Genomic DNA, 18,207 nt, shown 5'->3' with positions numbered 1-18,207 from the left:
CTTTACCTGCTGGTCTTGCATCAAAGTCTGACAAATATTGACACTGAAATCAAGTTGTTTCTTTAGCTGATTGATTTGTTCTTGCCACTGTTCTTTCTCTTCTACATAAGAGAGTTCTGACACCCAGCGAAGGTTTTCCTGACGCTGCATGCTGATATTCTGTTGTCTTGTCCTGGCTAAAGGACGATAATTTCCATCTGCTGAAAAAGGGCGATTGTTCTTCCACCTAACACAAGATTTAAAGCATTAGGTCATCTTATGTAAGTATTTGGTTTTTAAAATCTGGCAATAAACCTTGATACCCTGGGTCCATACGTCTGTATTCTCTTCACAGGACTTAAAATGTATGGAAAATAGAAAGAGAAAAATTCTGGATTTCTAGTCTTGTACACTATCATTTTTCATTCCTTTCGAATCTTTTTTCATTTATGTTTTACCGAGAAGTGTCTATATAATTCTGTATTCTTCAAAATGAAAACAGTTATGGGACTTCCCTGGTGGCACAGTGGTTAAGACTCCACACTCCCAATGCAGGGGGCCTGGTTCGATCACTGGTCAGGGAACTAGGTCCCACATGCATGCAGCAACTAAGAGTTCACATGCCACAACTAAGGGGCCCACGTACCACAACTAAGGAGCTGGCGAGCTGCAACTAAGGAGCCCACCTGCCGCAATTAAGACCCAGTGCAACCAAATAAATAAATATTAAAAATAGGGAGGGCTTCCCTGGTGGCGCAGTGGTTGAGAGTCCGCCTGCCGATGCAGGGGACACGGGTTCGTGCCCCGATCCGGGGAGATCCCACATGCCACGGAGCGGCTGGGCCCGTGAGCCATGGCCGCTGAGCCTGCGCGTCCAGAGCCTGTGCTCCACAACGGGAGAGGCCACAACAGTGAGAGGCCCGCGTACCGCAAAAAAATAAAAAATAAAGTGAGGCACTCTTGTGGGACTGAGCCTCTTAACCTGTGGGCTCTGCTCTGACTCCAAGTAGTTAGTGGTGGAATTAAATTACATTGTAGGACACACAGTTGGTTCAGAGAACTGAAGAACTGCTTGGAGTCAGAAAGACCTGAGACTCTTAAAATCAAGCAAAAAATTAAAACAGCAAAACTAACCTATTTTTAGTTTCCTTTACATTATAGGAGTTATGATTTGCATGGCTAGGAGGACACACGGAAAAGCTAACCTATTTTTAGTTTCCTTTACATTATAGGAGTTATGATTTGCGCTGCTAGGAGGACACACGGAAAAGCTAACCTATTTTTAGTTTCCTTTACATGATAGGAGTTATGATTTGCGCTGCTAGGAGGACACACGGAAAAGCTAACCTATTTTTAGTTTCCTTTACATTATAGGAGTTATGATTTGCGCTGCTAGGAGGACACACGGAAAAGCTATCATGGGAGCCGGCGTCTTGCTCCTCCTCCTCCTCGTCTTCATCTGTCCGAACTGCTTCAGAAAGGTAACCATCTTCATCTCCTTCTTCATCTAGTGCACACTGGGTAGAACCTCCCCAAGTTGCCATTGTTCTAGAGATTAAGAGACAAAACACATGAGATCATTCTGGAGATGAGCTAAATACTTTACCGCCTATTATGTACCAGACACTGTACCAAAAAAAAAAAAAATATATATATATATATATATCACTGCACCAAAAAAAGTGTATGTATATATGTGTATATATATATGTATATGCATATGTGTGTATATAAAATTTCATTTAGTCATAGTAACTATGAGATGGGTGGTACTCTCCAACTGCTGTTATAATCTGTTTACGCTACCTTCCAGAAAACAATTCTTCATATAAATTAAACTAGTAATCATATCCCCTGGAACTTATTCCTAAACTAAACCCCTCTCAACTTTCAACTTTTCCTTGAGTCACAGTTTTCTAGATTGGAGTTATCCAGTAGAACTTTCTGCAATAGTAGTAATAATCCATATCTGTGCTGTCCAATAGAGTAGCCATTAAATACACATGACCAGTGAGCACCTAAAATGTGGCTGGTGTGACAGAGAAAATGAATTTTTAATTTTATTTAACTTTAAATAGCCACCTATATTTAGTGGCTGCCGTACTGGAAAGCACAATTCTAGACCCATGGTTCTCAAACCTAGATGTTTAACAAAACAATATAAAGAACTTTTTTAAAGTATAGATGTGTGGTACACAGAACACAATAAAATATTGAAGATATAGTTTGATCAGTAAAATTCATATTGGCACTCCAAGAACAGGAATAGTTCTTTTATGAGTACGAAAGAGAGTAAGGTTTAGTGCAATGTTGCAGAAATGCCATCTGATACCAAAAAATTAGGTCATAACAAATTTGGATTTCAAAATTTTAGATCTGAATACTACTATAAAGATAAGTAATTAACTGATCTTATAGATAACCAATTCTTTTAGAAATATTCTAAATATGGAAATTTCAAACATAAATCCTAAAAACTGAATGTTTTATACAATAAAATGTTTTCAAATTCTTAGGAAATTTACAAATAGCAGACACTCAATTTAAGTTAAAAAAAACCCACTTATTTCTGGCCTGATAGAAAAGCACTACAAAGTATCAAGCATTTTCTTTTTATAAACTTTAAACTTAACTAAGAAAACAAGGCTTATATACTCAAGAAAATCTGTATCACCATTTGAGCAAGCATCTTGGTAATTTTTGTAAATTTTTTAAAAAGAGAGAAAGGTGATGCTGTGAGAAGTTAGAACAGAAAGTAGCTGGATTTAGTCAAACTGAGTCACAAAGGTGATGCTTAAAACACAAGTCTCACTGCAACAGCAGATTTGTGCTATGATGCAGAGGGGAAATGAGGCTGCCCATCCTATAGGCCGTAAATAGGTGATATTTTAAAAAATGATTTAAACAGCTCTCTTACTTTTCTGTTCTACTCTGTTGAGGCGTACACAGGTTCTCAGACCCATCACTTCTCAGTGAAACAGCCACTGGCGATGTAGTTTCAGCCAGACCTTGCCTCCTCTGATGTTCAGCCATCAAAGCTTCAAGCTGCTTTCTTCTCTGTCGCAGCTCTTCCCTTAACATTTCGTGTCTTCGCATTTCTGACCACAACTGTTATTTTAAAAATTAAGGCAAGTTGGTGTAAATATCGGGACTTGTTTTAGCCTTAAAGAAAAACAGCCTAATACTATTGTCAATACCAACAAATATTTCTATTCTCACTCTATCCTTTTTACACTGAGACACCCAAGAAGGCCAAAATGATATTTTAGTAATAAGAAAAAATTAGGCAATCATTAATTCTTTATGAAAACAGGTAGCACCCAAGTATACTTTATCAACTATCAGAAGAAAGTTACAATGTTTTCTATAAATCCCATATAAATAAAATGCCAAAGGACCGGTTTTTCTAATTGAAATGATTACTATTTACTATTTACTTACATATAATTCTGCCAAATATTTGCTAATAAAGGGCAAGGCTATTTTGAAAATATACAAACTTAATTACTTTTTGGAAAAAATTATTTCTTCCCACAACTAAAAGACACATAATAGGCTACATTTAAAAACATGTTTCACAGATATTCAGTTTTCTTCCTTAAGACTCAGGAACAAGGTACAACATACCTCATTATCTACCACTGAAGGATCATCAGGTTCAAAAGCAGATCTGCTTGTACTGGCTTCATTTTCATTAACAGTTGGGGTTGAAGTAACAGCTGGCGTATATTTTTTTGTGGGACAATTACCCGCACTAGTGGCTGACAGCTAAAAAAGAATTAAAACTATTATGAGGAATTAAAGCAATTATATGTTAATTTCGTAAAAACAATTATTTCACTGCTTCTCTAGGGCTCTAGTATCATATTTAATTTATTACCACCAGATTTCAATTGCCATCATGATCTAAAGAAAATCTGACATAAGCAAACAAAGATGAAAACACACACTAAAGTTGAACAGTAGTAACCAACCCTCCGAAACAAAAGAGACATGAGGGATAAAATGTTACTGTGGAAAATTTCACATACTCAACCCAACTCCGACATATATTCCTCTGCACATTAGTTAGATTGGGAATGAGAAAAAAAGGATTAGATAAAGTAGAAAAGGTAAGTGTCTAGAAAATAAAGTTATATTAGAAATATCACTTGATATGTTTCCCTTTCTTTGAAAACAAAACCTGACTGAAGAATAGAGCTAACCAATAAAGTGTAGGAAAAATCTCAAAAAAGAATTGATATTCCCCTCCCATATTAACCCTCCTCCTGATTACCTGACATGGTCAAAGACTGCATTTTCTCTGTTCAACTCAAAAACCCATGCATAGGGTACTATTTAATAAGCATATATACATTTAATATTCAAACTACAAAAACAATATTTTAATTTCCCTAAAAAACTCATGATGGCTTAACAGCTTTATCATGTAATTTTAGGCCAGTAAAAAATGGAAATGTTAGTCCCTTAACTGCCAAGTTCAAACCAGAATATTTTAATATAATACATACTTATAAATACTCACGTTCTGAATCCACAGCCAGCCGGCCCAACAAGTGAAAGAATGGGAATAATTAGAGTCAATTCCTATGTGCTACCTTTCACAGTATAAATGTACATCCTTAACACATTTCATTTGTCCATCCATTACATTAATCATAAAATTAAGATACAAATCTATCAAATTAGCACTAAAAAAAGACAAAGAGTACTTTCAGTTGACATTAAGATTTTAAATATCTTTCTTCAGACAAACAGAAAGAAAGAAATTTCCTAATTACCTGTAGGTCAGGACATGCCTTTTGCAATGCTTGAATTTTCTCTTGAATCTCAATCAGTTTCTTTCTTTCTTCCTGCAGTTGTTTGAGCTCTCTCTGTTGCTGCTGTAGTTTAGCCTCATAAAATTTCTCTCTATAATTAAATTGACATTATATTTGTGGACTCCAGTAAATCTGATAATAGCATTAAGCACGATGTAATACAGTACCTAGCGGAGTACCTTCTCTCTAATAGGCACTAAACTTTTATGACCTGAAAGCCAGAAGCTTAACATACCTTGCCTTTTCATTTACTCCAGCATCTTTCTGTGTTTTATTGGTATTTCCTCTAGTGTTATTTGCATTTTGTTTGGTGTCTTCTTCTGCTGGGTAGAAATCATCCAAATTTGAGGTATTGGCAGAGATAACTCCTTGATCTGCTGTATCATCATCCTAAAACAGCATCATTATATTAAAACAATCTTGATATCTAAAGACATTATCCAATTCATACCTCAGTAAATAGAACTAGGTTGTAAAATTAACAGAAAATTTAAAGCAGTAGGGAAAGCATATGATTTTGAGCAATGAAATTCATCCTCTACCAATGGCAGGAAATAAAGTACTAAAACTAAAAACAGTACATTAATAATTTGAGTTGCCAATTACCCAGCAATGGTAAGTACTAGTTTGCCTTTTCTTTCTTTGACCAGATTCTAAAATCAAAGAAGAGCTTTCTAGAGAATATGAAAAAGATACAAAATATATCATTGGAGCTTGGAACTCTTGATATTAGATACTTTTTCTTCAGATATGACTTTTACATTAACAATTTAACAACCAATGTCTATTACCACTTGTTCACTTAAAAAGCTTTCCATTTCCTCATTTTGGTCTTTAGTTTGCCAAACAAGTACCAATGGCTCACAATACAAAAACGAATGAGAATGTACCACCTCAAATCTGTAACCACTGGAAAAACAACGAAAGTTCATATCTTCCTAACAGTAGATACGTATCTTCTGTTGAAATCAATGTGCTTATTAAAATGGAGGACTGGGCTGGCAGCGCACTGGTTAAGAATCCGTCTGCCAATGCAGGGGACACGGGTTCAATCCCTGGTCCGGGAAGATCCCACATGCCACGGAGCAACTAAGCCCATGCACGACAACTACTGAGCCTGTGCTCTAGAGCCCATGAGCCACAATTACTGAGCCCGCATGCCACAACTACAGAAGCCCGCGCACCTAAAGCCCGTGCTCTGCAACAAGAGAAGCCACCACGATGAGAAGCCAGCGCACTGCAATGAAGAGTAGCCCCCGCTCACCACAACTAGAAAAATCCTGCATGAAGCAACGAAGACCCGACGCAGCCAAAAATATATAAATTTATTTTTTAAAAATCTTATTAAAAAAAAATGGAGGATTGGAGGTAACCTATGACATTTTCTTAAAAACATTTAATATTGGGCTTCCCTGGTGGCGCAGCGGTTGAGAGTCCACCTGCCGATGCAGGGGACACGGGTTCGTGCCCCGGTCTGGGAGATCCCACATGTCGCGGAGCGGCTAGGCCCGTGAGCCATGGCCGCTGAGCCTGCGCGTCCGGAGCCTGTGCTCCGCAACGGGAGAAGCCACAACAGTGACAGGCCCATGTACCGCCAAAAAAAAAAAAAAAAAAAAAAATTAATATTGTATACTTTATATTTACTCATGCTTTCTCTGCAGAAATCAACTGAAACTTTAACCTTTGGAAATAGAGAGTTAAAGCTAACTTTGATTGTAAAACTGTCTAATCGATTTTAAGCTTATAGACATGGTGTTATTCTGGTCTTCTCATCAATCTAAAAGCTAACCTGATTTATTACTAAAATGGTAAGATTAAAAAGAAACTGAGTTGGGACTCAAAAACAGAGAAGCTGGATCATGAGGCATTTTCCCACAATAAAAAAGTGGAAAAACCAAAGTATGAAAAAAAAAAACTACATAAAGTTTCAGATTGTCACATGAGAGTGTCTGAACTGAAATGATATAAACTCCGAAGCTAAAAGTAACTGACTAAAGAATTATTGTTTCAACACATGCTGCATCACAGACTAAGGACCCATATAAGGGCCATATAAATTGTCTAAGCTAATCTAATCAAGAAGAGTAATAATAGTTTTATACAATCATGATAACTATATAACTGTTTAAACCTTCTCCTGAGTCTCTTGGGAAAAGATACAAGTAAGGGCACAAGCAAAAGAAGACTACCCTTAATAAAATAAGTAAAATGTATCAATCTTAAACATATAAAAACTTGGGGAGTTTGGATCATTTGTTTTTAAATAGCTCTCAGAATGAGGACCCTTAATCCCTCTGTATTGCAGTTTTCTCATTTTTCATACATGTTATTTCAGGTCTTAGAACACTCACTAAAGCAAAAGAGCTGCATTCAACATAAGCCTGAAATTAAGCTGATTCATCTATAAGCCACCAAGTTATTCATCATTTCTGATCTATTATTCCCACTCGGGCAATCTGAGGAGAGGAGTCATAAAGAAAAAATGAGAAAATAATTAGCAAGTACAATGATGTTCAAGATAGCACAACCTATATTATTATTTGCTTTAGAAGCTGTCTTAATTTTTTCAAATGGTACTACTGTCATACGATCAAAGTTCAAATAGTAAAAAAGATGTTTAGAAAAATCTCCTTTCTATCCCTTTTCCCAATTCCATTCTCCATAGGTAACCAGTGTTACCAGTTTATGTATCTGTCTACAGATATACTTTGAATATATAAGCAAAAATATACACATGTGTACATAAACCTGTATGTGTTTGTTTGTATACATGTGTTTATGCTCCTTCTTCCCTTCAACACCCCTTCTTACAATAGGAAAACCTTCAAAAAAGCCAAAAGCCAATTCCAGTAATGGTTAAACAAGCTATATGGTATCTCAATAAAATAAAATGTAATCAAGGGTATAAGGAAATGGATTCATCCACCACTGCTTAGATATCAATTAATATAGTCATTCTGGAGAGCAATTAAGCAGTGTCCATTAAATTTAAAATGTGCAGGGCTTCCCTGGTGGCGCAGTGATTGAGAGTCTGCCTGCCGATGCAGGGGACACGGGTTTGTGGCCCCGTCCGGGAAGATCCCACATGCCATGGAGCGGCTGGGCCAATGAGCCATGGTCGCTGAGCCTGCGCGTCCAGAGCCTGTGCTCCGCAGCGGGAGTGGCCACAGCAGTGAGAGGCCCACGTACCGCCAAAAAAAAAAAAAAAAAAAAAAATGTGCATAAACTCTGACAAAGCAATTCCACTTCTTCATATCTGCTCTTGAAAAACACAAATGCATCACAAAGCTTGTGAAAGAATGTTCATTGGATTGTTGTTTCTAAATAGTGAAAAACTGGAAACAACAAAAGTAAACATCAATAGGATGTTAGATTAACTAAACTAAGGTCCACTGATAGTACAGAAAACTATATTGCAGCTAAAAAAGAACTGTATTTACTGTATATATATATATAAAAAACATATGCACAGTAGCATCTGTGAAGGAGAATGGGATTATGAATGAAGGCTCAAAGGGAATTTACTAGTAGTGTTTCCTTTATTTAAAAATGGGAGCACATTCATCTTTCACTTGAGTTACTCAAAATAAGTAGCATTCCAAAAGAAGTTGTGAATAACAATTTAATTTTTTTCATTCACAAAAAAATTGTTTTTCTATACATTAGTGTGGTTAATTTTAATGTTCTATACTTCATTTTTTTCAACCTAACACAAGCTAAGCAAACCTAAATGAAGACAAATCACTCATTAATTTTACCAGAAGTTTTTTGGCTTCCAAAAATCATATAAATTTCAATACTTTAGGAAGTCTCTCTTAAAGATATTTTTATAGTGATTATGTTACTAAGAATATATATATATATATATATATATATATAAACAGATGAAAAGGAATGATTTTAAAAAGTTCAATCATTCTTAGAAAGTTTTATACCTAGTCTAATAAACTGCAAAAAGCCTCTGGACCACATCAGTCAATATACAAGTGTGAATTGTTACATAATTTCACGTTCATACATTCAAATGGCTTTTTAAAATTTACAACTAATAGTTCCAACTTTACTTGTTTGGCCTTACTGAATAAGACAATACGGTTTTTCTTCTACATCAAGTGAGTTAAGATCTCAGCCAGAATGTCAGTCTCAACTCTGGCTCTGACAATGGTATAACTCTGGTCAACTAACACCTTTAATCTGTGTATCTGCCTCACTGAGATGTTACCAAGTTCTATGTGATATAGAACTGGGGTCTCCAGCAAAAAAACAAACAAACCTGTTTTTATAATAGTTATACTGGTACACAGCCATGCTCATCTGTTTGCATACTGTCTATCACTGCTTTTGCACTGAGTAGTTGTGACAGAAACTGTATAGCCCACAAAGCCTAAAATATTTACTAAGTCACCCTTAGAAAAAGTTTGCTTATCTCTGATAATATGGCATGTAAAGTGCTAAGCATTTAAACCTGGTATATAGTTAGAACTCATTAAATGTGTACTAGTATACTTATACCAACATAATTATCAAACAAATAAATTTTACAAGACTGTCCATTTGACACTTTTTTTTTTTAAATACAAGCAGCATTTACCTGCACCAATGCAACAAGATCTTGTAATTGTCTAAGTTTCTGTTTTGCAGCCATAAGTCTGCTGATCTTCTGTTCAAATTCAGCATCTTCAGGCGTCTCATCAACCAGACTGCTCCGATGACTAGATAATGACGCTCCACTGACTGCCTCATCTTCTGCTTCTTCCTCCTCCTCCTCCTCACCTTCACCTTGTGCAACGTGAATCCCCTGTTCTCGTTCTCTATTGTATCGACAATCTGCTGAAAACATGTACCAGTGAAATCAATACCTTAATAAACTTAAGAGTACTAAAGAAAGGAATTCCGGGCTTCCCTGGTGGCGCAGTGGTTGAGAGTCTGCCTGCCGATGCAGGGGACACAGTTTCGTGCCCCGGTCCGGGAAGATCCCACATGCCGCAGAGCGGCTGGGCCCGTGGGCCATGGCTGCTGAGCCTGCGCGTCCCGAGCCTGTGCTCCACAATGGGAGAGGCCACAACAGTGAGAGGCCCGCGTACCGCAAAAAAAAAAAAAAAAAGAAAGGAATTCCACTGCCCAAGAATAATATGGTAAAATTATCTGTGAATAGAGTCAATCATACCTAAAGAAGGAGGCATGTTTAGAGCCCTTATGTTGGCAGCAGATCTGTTGTTAATTTCACAATTAGAATTAACTGATCTCCCATCTCTATTATTAGAAACACACTGTGCATTAGAATTACTATTTACTTCATTCCAGGTGGCAGCTACTTGTGGATTTCTAAAAGAAAGAAAACAACCTGAAGTTATTTAAGGTAAAAAATATATGCAATAATAAAAAAATCAAAGTTTTACAACTGCTGATAAAATAATTCCAGACTATGAACATCATTGGCTATTTCCCCATTTAAATTCATCCTCTAAATAAACGGCTCTTGCTTTTCACTAACTTCTCCTATTCACACATTTAAGAAGAAAAACATCTAAAAAAATCAAAATTACAACCAAAAAAAAATCAAAACTACACCTAAAAATAAAGAGGTAGGAAAATGAAGTTACGTACTTCTTATGATTAACTTTTAGTTGATCTAACAAACAGCAAATTTACTAAACTACTGTGTTCAATACTTCCCAATTTGTTTTTCTTTATAGAACAAGTAAGAGTACACTAACCAAAACAGCAGACTTACAGGAGAAAAGCTTAAATAAAAGGCAAACGGTAGGCACTCTACTGAGGTTTCTTTTGTTTCATATTAAATGTATTGTTAGGATGAATATGTTAGAAAAACAACTTAAAAAGAAGTTCTTACCGAATGTTAGTAACAGGTTCAGAATTTTCATGCTCGGAATCATATTCTGACTCTTCAGTTTCTTCTTCTTTTGTGTTTTCATTTACAGCATCTGTCATCATATCTGATGTTTGCTCATAATAATGAACTAATTCTCTTAGCTCATTCAACCTCTTTCGAACTTCATTTAACTTCCTGATAAACAACAAAAACATTTATATTAACACCCATTTTAGCAAAATAAAGCATACACTATTTTCATACAGTAGCAGCCAGCACAAACAAAATTTAAACCCAAATATCCAGGGGATGTGACTATAATGAATGTAATTTCAAGTATAGGTTATTCAAAATCTCATCACCTTATTTACTTATGTTGTGTTACGGACAAAAGCATAAGAAACCCTCTTCCAAGTGTTCACTTTAAGCAGGTATAGATGTTAACATCTTAAGTCTCAATGTCAAAAATATTCCTATGTTTCTTAATAAGTATCAAAAATGTAAAGTACTAAATATTCCATTAAAATAGGACCTCTTAGGCAAATCAGGTATGCAGGCATTCCTGAGCATTCACAGAAGGTTCCCAATTTGTCTACAACATATAGAGATCTACCAGTTACCATACTATATAACATGTTTACCAAAAAGAATAATTAGGTTGTTGAATTTTTACTGAGTCCCAGGAATTATGCCCATGTTTTCTAATCCTTAAAACACCTTTATGAACAAATATATTATGCCAGGTGAAGAAAAAGAGGCTTAGTGAGGGTGCTGTTTGTCCACAGTCACACAACCTTGTGAGATACAATTCCAGGGCTGTCTGACTCTAGAGCCTGGGCTCTAAACCATTTGAATACAGAAATCTTTTAACTGTAGTCCCTTTATTTGGAAAACAGGAATACATTAGCTATAGAAATTACATGTTACTACAATGTCACATTTCTCTAGGACAACTCAAAGATGCACATATAACACACACACTTATTCTACCACCATACCACTTAAGAATGTTTATCATATCAAATTAACTCAGTTTTTCCAGAATTTTCAACAAAGAAAAAACCCCCAAGATTTATCCCCATTATTCAATTCTAATCTATGTAAACAATGTTTGTAGAAATGTTTTACTGGAGTTTTTCAGTTGGATTTAGGTGGCCTTCATTTTCACTCTGATTCTGAGAAACCAGAGAAGCAGCAGGATAAGGAACAGATGATGTGAGGCTATTGGATTCTCCATTGACAACTGGTGTTAAGCCTACAGGAGCAGAGGGAGCTGCTGTTGTACTTCTCTGATCCACACTCCTTTGTGGGGAGGCTGAAGAAGGCACAACTACTAAAAAAAAAAAAAAAAAAGACCAGTTACCATAAATAAACAAATACAGCATCAAACAACACATTCATAGTTGGCTCAGACATAGAAAAATAAAAAGTAAAAGTCATTAACATCTTAAATCCTGCAGCTTTAAAATGTGAAACTTAAGGATATAACCAGGCCACTTGTTTATTAACATGTCTTTCAACCAAACACAGTTAAAACAGAAAGGAAAGAATAAGGAAAGACAAGGTGGAAACCAACAAGAACTACGATATTCTACCTTGAGAAAGTAACGAGAGTACTCCTCTGATAAACTTGGTTCCAGGTTAAGTTAAATAGAGCCACTGCATATGATGTGCAAGCACACCATCTACAAATCTTTACAGGGCAACCCTAGCTGATTAGGTCCTTGAGAATGTTCCAGTCCAGAGGGATTCTATCTGGTCTCCAAGATGGAACTTTTCTTGTTCCAAAAGATAAAGCAAAATTGTTTAAGTGACTGTGGTACATAATACCATGAATACTACTCAGCAATAAAATTTTCTTATTAGATGATGATTAATCTTCTAAGACAGCTCTTGAACTACATTTTAATTACTTTTCTGTCCACACAGATCAGACAAAGATATCTTATGCTTTCATGGGTAATAAATGAAGACTAAGAATCTTTGTGCTTCTCTCTCTCCTACCAGTTTATTTATTTTTTTCTTTTTATTTATTTATTTCTGGCTACGTTGGGTCTTCGTTGCTGCGTGTGGGCTTTCTCTAGTTGCAGTGAGCGGGGGGTTACTCTTCGTTGAGGTGCACGGGCTTCTCATTGTGGTGGCTTCTCTTGCTGCGGAGCACAAGCTCTAGGCACGCGGGCTTCAGTAGTTGTGGCTCACAGGCTCTAGAGTGCAGGCTCAGTAGTTATGGTGCATGGGCTTAGTTGCTCCACGGCATGTGGGATCTTCCTAGACCAGGGCTCAAACCCCTGTCCCCTGTACTGGCAGGCAGATTCTTAACCACTGCACCACCAGGCAAGTCCACTACCACTTTAAAACTATCATCATTTATCTCTTCCTCAGTGACAATCGTCATTTGTTGCTCACGTTATCCACTGTTACAGCTGGTTTCCAGTAGTCTTTTCTCTCTATTCCTTGACTGTTCTACCTTTTGCTCTGCTTTCACTCTGTTTCCCAGAGAAATATATGATTTTTTAGTCATCAGTAGACAGAGTGCTACTTTAATTATGTGTATAAAACTGACCACAAGCGTTTGAGTACAACTTTGGAAAAACTAAGTTTTTCTTGGCTGTGTTCATCTGTTTAGGGAGGATGGGCACTGGGATTAGCTTCTACTCTAGAGGAGGCCGAGGAGCAGCACAAGTCAGGGAAAAGAAAGGAGCACGTCTCAGGGCAGAAACAGTACAGTTCTTTGAAGGTGGCAGACAACTAGGGTGAAGTACAGGGATCCAGAGATGATGTTTCTATCCCTGTCTGTTCTTTATTAAGACAGCATCTGGAATGCTAAAGAATAATGACCAGTTAGGGTTGACCCTACTGATTCCAATACCCAATGCTACAGCTCCTACTACCAACTGTCTGAGTAAGAGGCAGAGACCAGGCTTGGGAAGGTAGGTGGCCAAGTGAGGACTAGTAACTGAATCTGAATTAGACAAAGGCAAGTAATCTGTAGAGCAGAAAAGACAGTTCCTACAGTATAACCAAGATGACTATTGGCTTTCCTATGTAACTAGTACAATCAGCCCTCCATATCCAAGAGTTCTGCATCTGCGGATTTAACCAAAAGCAGATAGAAAATATTCAGGAAAAAAGAAATTCCATAAAGTTCCAAAAAGCAAAACATGAATCTGCAGCATGCTGGTAACTATTTATATAGCATTCACATGTATTAAGTATTGTAAGTAACCCAGAGATGATTTAAAGTGTACTGGAGGATATGCTTATGTTACATGCAAATACTATGCCATTTTAGATAACGGACTTAAGCAGCCTCAGATTTTGGTATCCGTAGGGGTGTGGGTGTGGGTGTGGGTGTGGGTGTGGGTGTGGGTGTGGGTGTGGGTGTGGGTGAGGGTGCTGGAACCAATCCCCCATGGATACTGAGGGATAGTTGTATAACTCTTTAACTAGTATACCTAGGATGACTATACGCCTTTCCTAGTCCCACCTAACTATTTATGTATTTAAAAAAATGGGGAGTGTTTGGGACTTTCTGTACTAAATAAGTTTTTCATATCTCAGGTTTTTATTGTATAAATACTTTCTAAATCTGTTTCATAGTTTTAAAATCAAAGTACTAATTTGGTTTAGCTTTTCCTTAAGGAAAAATTTTGGATATGCGAAAAAGTGCAGTATTATTATGTCAAAGTGTCTAACAGTTACCTTCTCTTATACTTTTCCCTTATTTAAAATCCTACCGGGCTTCCCTGGTGGCACAGTGGTTGGGAGTCTGCCTGCCAATGCAGGGGACACGGGTTCGAGCCCTGGTCCGGGAAGATCCCACATGCCGTGGAGCAACTGGGTCCATGCACCACAACTGCTGAGCCTGTGCTCTAGAGCCCACACACCACAACTGCTGAAGCCCGCGTGCCTGAAGCCCATGCTCCGCAACAGGAGAGGCCACGCGGTGAGAGGTCCGAGCACTGCAACGGAGGGTGGCCCCTGCTCAACGCAACTGGGGAGAGCCCGCGTGCAGCGGCGAAGACCCAACACAGCCAAAAATAATAACAAATAAATAAATTTATAAAAAATAAAATAAAATCCTACCAATTTTTCAAGCCCAAATTCATTCTTTTCCTTTTCTGAATTTTAAAGAACAGATCTACCATCTATTTGGCTTTACCATACATTGCCTTGTTACTTAAAAACTTGTATGTTACTTTCACATACAAGTCCTATTTCCCCACAAAAATTATAATTTTCTTGAGTAACTATGTGTTTATTCATTCACCAAATATTTACTAAGGAATTATTACATGTTGGCATATATACTTACATGTCCTCTACCTAACACTGCTTAGATTTACTTACAGGATGAATTGTTCAAATGCTCATCTCGAAGTGTATGAAGTTCTCCAAGCAGCTTGTCCATTTTTTGTTTCTTTTCTTGTAACACTCTCATTTTGCTAAAAAGCTGGACTTTCTCATCAGGTAAATGCTCTGAAACTGATGGATTTCTGCTCTGAGAAACCTCCCTAGTTAATGAAAGACTTTCTGCTTGTCTTCTATTGTCTGGAACAGGTGGAGGCTTTAAAAAAAAAAAAAAGAAAGAAAAGAAAGATTAGGCGACTAAAGCTTGCAATCTCATTTTAAAAATGCATAAATTGGGCTTCCCTGGTGGCACAGTGGTTGAGAGTCCGCCTGCCAATGCAGGGGATACGGGTTTGTGCCCCGGTCCGGGAAGAACCCACATCCCGCGGAGCGGCTGGGCCCGTGAGCCATGGCCACTGAGTCTGCGCGTCCGGAGCCTGTGCTCCACAACGAGAGGCCACAGCAGTGAGAGGCCCGCGTACCGCAAAAAAAAAAAAAAAAAAAAAAAAGCATAAATAGGGCTTCCCCGGTGGCACAGTGGTTGAAATCTGCCTGCCAATGCAGGGGCCACAGGTTCGAGCCCTGGTCTGGGAAGATCTCACATGCCGCGGTGAGCCACAACTACTGAGCCTGCGTGTCTGGAGCTTGTGCTCCGCAACAAGAGAGGCCGCAACAGTGAGAGGCCTGCGCACCGCGATGAAGAGTGGCCCCCACTCGCCGCAACTAGAGAAAGCCCACGCACAGAAACGAAGACCCAACACAGCCAAAAATAAATAAAATAAATAAATAAAATTTTTTTAAAAATGGATCATATATTAAAACAGCATAAATATTCTCTCTCATTTTTTCTTTTGACTGCACTGGGTCTTCGTTGCCGCATGCAGGCTTTCTCTAGTTGTGGCGAGCGGGGGCTACTCTTAGCTGTGGTGCGCAGGCTTCTCACTGCAGTGGCTTCTCTTTCTGTGGAGCACAGGCTCCAGGGCAGGCGGGCTTCAACAGCTGTGGCATGTGGGCTCAGTAGTTGTGGCTCGTGGGCTCTAGAGTGCAGGCTCAGTAGTAGTGGCCCACAGGCTTAGTTGCTCCGCAGCATGTGGAATCTTCCTGGACCACGGATCGAACTCGTGTCCCTTGCATTGGCAGGTGGATTCTTAACCACAGCGCCACCAGGGAAGTCCCAAAAATACATAAATATTCTTTATAAAAAGAGATAAACATTAGTGTAGGTTGTGCTGGTCAGTAAGTATATATGCCTTTCCTATTCCCAAATTATATACATACTATTCCCTGATGTGCCACCGTATCTATATAACAGTATATATATACTGTTTTATAGACACACGTAACTACACAGTGGGGATTCACTGGATGTTATTAACTGGATCTAAATTAAGTGCTAGAAATGCCATATTTTATATAGAATAAACCTTCAAAAATCTCATTCTCTTGCCATCTTTTTAGAACCACAATCATAAACTTTAACTTCTTAACCTATCAGTTTCTCCTATCACTTCTTTGCTACTAAAAAAAAAAATTTATGAAACATTTAAAAAATCCACTAAGGATTAGGGAATCATATAATGAGTAACCAGCACTGAGCTTAGTCAAATTTTAGTATTTTGCCACATTTGCATCAATTCTTTCTTTAAGAGAAATATATTACAGATAATGGCTAAAGCTTTATACATAGAAATCCTGACCCCATTACTCTCTTGAGATAACCACAATCTGGAATTAGACACCTACCATTCTCAAACGTATTTTTATTTTGTAATACCTATGAAGGTATCCATAAAAAAAAAAAATACTTGGGGCTTCCCTGGTGGCGCGGTGGTTTAGAGTCCGCCTGCTGATGCAGGGGACATTGGTTCGTGCCCCGGCCTGGGAAGATCCCACGTACCACGGAGCGGCTGGGCCCGTGAGCCATGGCCGCTGAGCCTGCACGTCCGGAGCCTGTGCTTCGCAACGGGAGAGACCACAACAGTGAGAGGCCCGCATACCGCAAAAAAAAAAAAACACACTCTACACATTTTAAAACATAAGCTAAGTGGTATCCTTCTTAAACTTGCATTTTCATTCATTACCTCTGGTTCATTTCCTGTAATCGGTTACAGGATTTCACTCTATGTATATATCATAACTTACTAATCCATTTTCCTATTCATGGACATTTAGATTGTTTGTGCTTTGCTATTAATACAATGCTGCCATGAACATTCTTGTATGCATCTCCTTTTGAACAGGGTCACTAGAAAAAATGTACTAGATATTGCTAAATAACTCTCCAAAGTAGTTAGATCATCTTCTTTCATTTAAACTTGGGTCAGCAGACAGAAGATAATGCATTGTCAATTATACCCATTTCCAGTGGAAGGTACTAATTCACCCTTTCTCACTCAACAGACTGAAATTTTGCATTTATATCATTATTTACAAAGGTCATCAAATTATAACACTTATTAACTCTGAAATTAAACTTAAGAACTTCCTTAAAATTGTTAGTAAAACATTGCAAAAGCATAGATTCACACTAACTTAAGTTTAACAGTTGTGACTATTAACAATCTTAAAGGTGAAATAAGAATGCGTCATCTAGGAGCATACAAAGGGGAAATTTCGCTAATCACTTCATTCAAAGTAGATATTTCCTCTAAATTAGTGTTTCCCAAAGCATAGTCCCGAGACTTCCAGCACTGGAATCACATGGTGGGAAGCCCACCCCAAATGTATGAATCATAATTTTGGAGGTGGGGGGATCCCACTGACCAGAAATCTACATTTTTTAACAATCATGCCAGGTGATATGTATGCTCAGTAAAGTTTGAGAAGCACTGCTTTAGTTAATGTGATTTTAAATCCAGTATACAAAAAAAATGAAGTTACCTGAGAATCACGAAGCTGATTATGAAAACGCTGAATTAAATCATTCAATTCTTCATTTAGTTCAGATGTGATACTGACTCCAGATAGGCTACCTGTAGTTTCTGTTACAGCTGGAAAGGAAGTTAACAACTTTCATTCAAGCAAATAATTTAATAATTCATTAAAGCAAATAAATAAAAAACAACACTTTAACTTCTGAGATGCTAAAAAGAAATTTGGGGGGAAAAAAGAAATTTAAAAAATCTCAACGTTATTTGAAACTAGTTAACCCTCAGATTTATCTGTCAACCAATCATTTTATAAGTTTCCACCTAACCTGAAAATAAAGGGACACTCACAAAACTC

The 18,207-nt window shown here is 37.6% G+C and overlaps 1 protein-coding gene across 23 annotated transcripts in view; it reads right to left on the bottom strand.

Annotated features, from left to right (window-relative positions):
• Window positions 1-18,207, bottom strand: part of PCM1 (pericentriolar material 1) — a 95,567-nt gene that overhangs the window by 44,606 nt on the left and 32,754 nt on the right. For 11 of the 23 annotated variants that reach the window (XM_060001171.1, XM_060001169.1, XM_060001175.1 and 8 more), the window contains 12 exons: window positions 17,863-17,972; window positions 14,983-15,199; window positions 11,761-11,965; window positions 10,654-10,827; window positions 9,967-10,124; window positions 9,391-9,629; window positions 5,035-5,189; window positions 4,761-4,890; window positions 3,607-3,747; window positions 2,897-3,087; window positions 1,327-1,527; window positions 7-226 (listed from right to left, as the gene is read on the bottom strand). In XM_060001171.1, coding sequence (XP_059857154.1) covers window positions 7-226; window positions 1,327-1,527; window positions 2,897-3,087; window positions 3,607-3,747; window positions 4,761-4,890; window positions 5,035-5,189; window positions 9,391-9,629; window positions 9,967-10,124; window positions 10,654-10,827; window positions 11,761-11,965; window positions 14,983-15,199; window positions 17,863-17,972 — 2,141 coding nt within the window. The remainder of the gene's footprint in view (window positions 1-6; window positions 227-1,326; window positions 1,528-2,896; window positions 3,088-3,606; window positions 3,748-4,760; window positions 4,891-5,034; window positions 5,190-9,390; window positions 9,630-9,966; window positions 10,125-10,653; window positions 10,828-11,760; window positions 11,966-14,982; window positions 15,200-17,862; window positions 17,973-18,207) is intronic. The other 12 variants (XM_060001174.1, XM_060001176.1, XM_060001181.1 and 9 more) reach the window with 3 other exon arrangements.

Source organism: Delphinus delphis, chromosome 21 (assembly GCF_949987515.2).
Source record: "Delphinus delphis chromosome 21, mDelDel1.2, whole genome shotgun sequence".
Lineage (NCBI taxonomy): Eukaryota > Metazoa > Chordata > Mammalia > Artiodactyla > Delphinidae > Delphinus > Delphinus delphis.
This window is presented reverse-complemented; position numbering and strand designations above follow the sequence as displayed.